The 2,973-nt window shown below is 33.7% G+C and overlaps 1 protein-coding gene across 1 annotated transcript; it reads right to left on the bottom strand.

Annotated features, from left to right (window-relative positions):
* Nucleotides 1-519: 519 nt before the first annotated feature.
* On the bottom strand, nucleotides 520-2,740 carry LOC127135684 (cytochrome P450 71D8). The gene is made up of 2 exons (XM_051062335.1): nucleotides 1,782-2,740; nucleotides 520-1,373 (listed from the first exon to the last, which is right to left on the bottom strand). Exons 1-2 carry the CDS (start codon nucleotides 2,670-2,672, stop codon nucleotides 759-761), a joined length of 1,506 nt encoding a protein of 501 aa, XP_050918292.1. The 5' UTR covers nucleotides 2,673-2,740; the 3' UTR covers nucleotides 520-758.
* Between the last annotated feature and the right edge of the window lie 233 nt (nucleotides 2,741-2,973).

The following is a 2,973-nucleotide window of genomic DNA, read 5'->3' as shown; positions in this document are numbered from 1 at the left end:
CCTCCAGATTACCAATAAAAGAACTACTGAGGTAAAGAGGATAAGATTAGGAAGATGATTTACTCATATCGTGAGTCATATGAGAACTTTGGAAAACACATTTTCAAATGAGGAATTAGTTTTGAAAATTCTTAGATACTTAAATCATAGTTGGCAACCTAAAGTTATTGCGATTTGCAAATATAAAGATCTGGAAATTATGAAAGCACATTATGTTTGGTAATTTGCACGAGCATGAGATGGAACCGGAGATAGTGATGACGAAGAGGGTGACAAGAAGAAAGGAAGAATAGTGTTTATTTTGAAGAAAAAAAAAAGAAAGAAAGAGAGACTGTGGAATCTTTGCTGCATTTTCAAGAAAGAGAGAGTGAGGAACGTTTTCTGTAAAAAGAAAGAAACGAGACTTTGATTTTGTATTTTCTTCTTAATTGATCCCTTTTTGCGTTTTCTAAAAAGTTGTTTGTTTGATCTGGAAGTGGGTTTAAAATTAAATATAAAAGTGATTGAAAATTAATGACGTGATTTTTACATAACAATTTAAGAAGGGACCAATACACTGAGAATATCATGAAGAGCTCTCTCTATTATCTTTAGCACACTTCAACAAATTTTCAGACCTATACACATTTGTTGAACAAAAAAGAGAACATGGATAACATTGTAAACGATTTAAAAGATAAATGACTTAAACGTGAAAAAAGATAAAGGAATAAAGTATTACAGAAAAAGAAGATAATGACTCTAGGATGATGTTTGCCTTAAACAAATGGAGTTGGAATCAAACACAGGTTGTTCCTTCTAGCCACAGCAGCTCCAAAGGCTTCATCCATATCCAAATCCTCTACTTTCATTCCATTAGGAAGCTCCCAATCAAAGTGATACAGCAATGCAACCAAAGGAAGCTCAATATTAGCTACACCAAATAAAATTCCAGGACAAACTCTTCTTCCTGCTCCAAAAGGGATATACTCAAAGCTATTATTCACTTTATTAAAATCAAAAGCAGTGTCATCAAATCTCTCAGGTATAAACTTCTCTGCATCATACCAATACTTTGGATCTCTTCCAAGTAGCCATGCATTTACTATCACTTTAGTTTTTATAGCTATTTCATATCCACCTATTTTGCATGGTTCAATGCACTCTCTTGGAAGCAACAAAGGAACAGGTGGGTGTAACCTCATGGTTTCTTTTATCACTGACTTTACGTAGCTAAGTTTATGTAGATCACTCTCATGAATTTTGTTCTTTCCCTTAAAGGCTTCTCTTATTTCAGACTGTGCCTTGTTTCTCACGCTAGGGTTTTTCATCAACTCTGACATAGTCCACTCTATTGCTGTTGCTGAAGTATCACTCCCAGCAGCAAACACGTCCTGTTCAATAATTCAACATAAACTATGTTGAAACAACTTGTCATTTTAATAAAAAATAATAATAATAGCATGTTGTTTGCATTAAATGAGGTAATAGTCAAGGTTTATTTACAACTTCAACTTAACTATGGTTAAGATGCATTAATAGTCATATTTGAGTATGGTTCTATTAAATATTAACTTATTAAGAATCACATTAGTGATATTTGTTATTTAAAAATTGATTATGATCGGTTGATAGAGAGTAGACACCAACGCCAGACACGACAATACTTATACGTCGACAACAACAGTAATAATTTGAAAAAATAAATAAATGGAATATAATTACGGTGTCAGACACGAGAGACGCCTCATGTTCAGAGGGATTAGTGCGGTTAACATATAAATTACTAAAAATGAACTAACCCATAGGACTGCTTTGACATTGTCGTCTGTGATTGGAATCTCGAGACTACTACTTTGCTGAACACGCAAAAGAACATCAACGAGATTTTCACTCTGCATGCCGTGGTTTGACTTTGATTGATGCTCTTTGATAATGCTTTCTAAAATCTGATCCAACTTTTTTTGCATATTCTCCAATTTACCTTTCATACCGGTTATTAGATGAATAGGTGTAAATGAAGGAAACAAATCAGCAACATCAAAACCACCTGCCATTTCCACGGCTTCCTTGAGCAAACACAAGAGTTCATCTTCATATTCAGATTTTCTACCAAACGCTGCCCTAGTCACAAATGAACTAACCAGAGAGGTTACCGCTTTCGTAAGATCAAGTGGTTGAGAAGAAACTGAGAAATGATGAATGGATTGTATAAACTTTTCCACCTCATCTTCTCTAATGGAAGAAAAAGATTGAACCCTTTTTGCACTAAGAAGCTCTGAAGTACATATTTTTCTCATCTGTCTCCAATAATCACCATATGGAGCAAAGGCGATATCGGTCGATTCATACGCTAATATTTTAGAACAAAGAAGTTGTGGCCTATTAACAAAAGAAAGATCATGTGTTTTCATTATTTCTTTGGCTAAATCAGGAGATGAAACAATCACTGCAGAGATTTCACCTAGCTGAAGATGCATAAGAGGTCCATATTTGTGTGAGAGTTTTCCGAGTGTATGATGTGGAAGTGATCCTCCTAGTGCTAATTGATGCAAGTTTCCTATTAGAGGAAGCTTCCATGGTCCTGGTGGAAATTTATGGATCACACTTCTTCCTTTGATTTTCTTTGTTAGCCAAAACAAAAAGAAGATGAATGAAGTTATGATGATGAGGAAGGTGGATTTGATTTCCATTGCATAGAAATGAAGATTTGAAATGATAGTAAGATTTGAGATGAATTGTATATTTAAGTCTTATGAATTGGTGCATGTAGTATTAAACAAGTACTACAATAAATATAATAGATTTCTCACGTTTCATTTTTTATATCGATTTTACTTTTTCAATTCTTAAGAGATATTAATAAAAATGCACCTTGACTTCATCTGAAAATGACAACGAGAGCATATTTTTTTGTTCCTCAAAATCAAGACAAATTCATTTAATGAAGTAACGTATAGATCCGGAAAAAGAAACTAACGTATATAGTATGGG

This window comes from Lathyrus oleraceus, chromosome 4 (genome assembly GCF_024323335.1).
Source record: "Lathyrus oleraceus cultivar Zhongwan6 chromosome 4, CAAS_Psat_ZW6_1.0, whole genome shotgun sequence".
Lineage (NCBI taxonomy): Eukaryota > Viridiplantae > Streptophyta > Magnoliopsida > Fabales > Fabaceae > Lathyrus > Lathyrus oleraceus.
The sequence above is the reverse complement of the archived record's forward strand: the minus strand, read 5'-3'. Positions and strand labels throughout refer to the sequence as shown.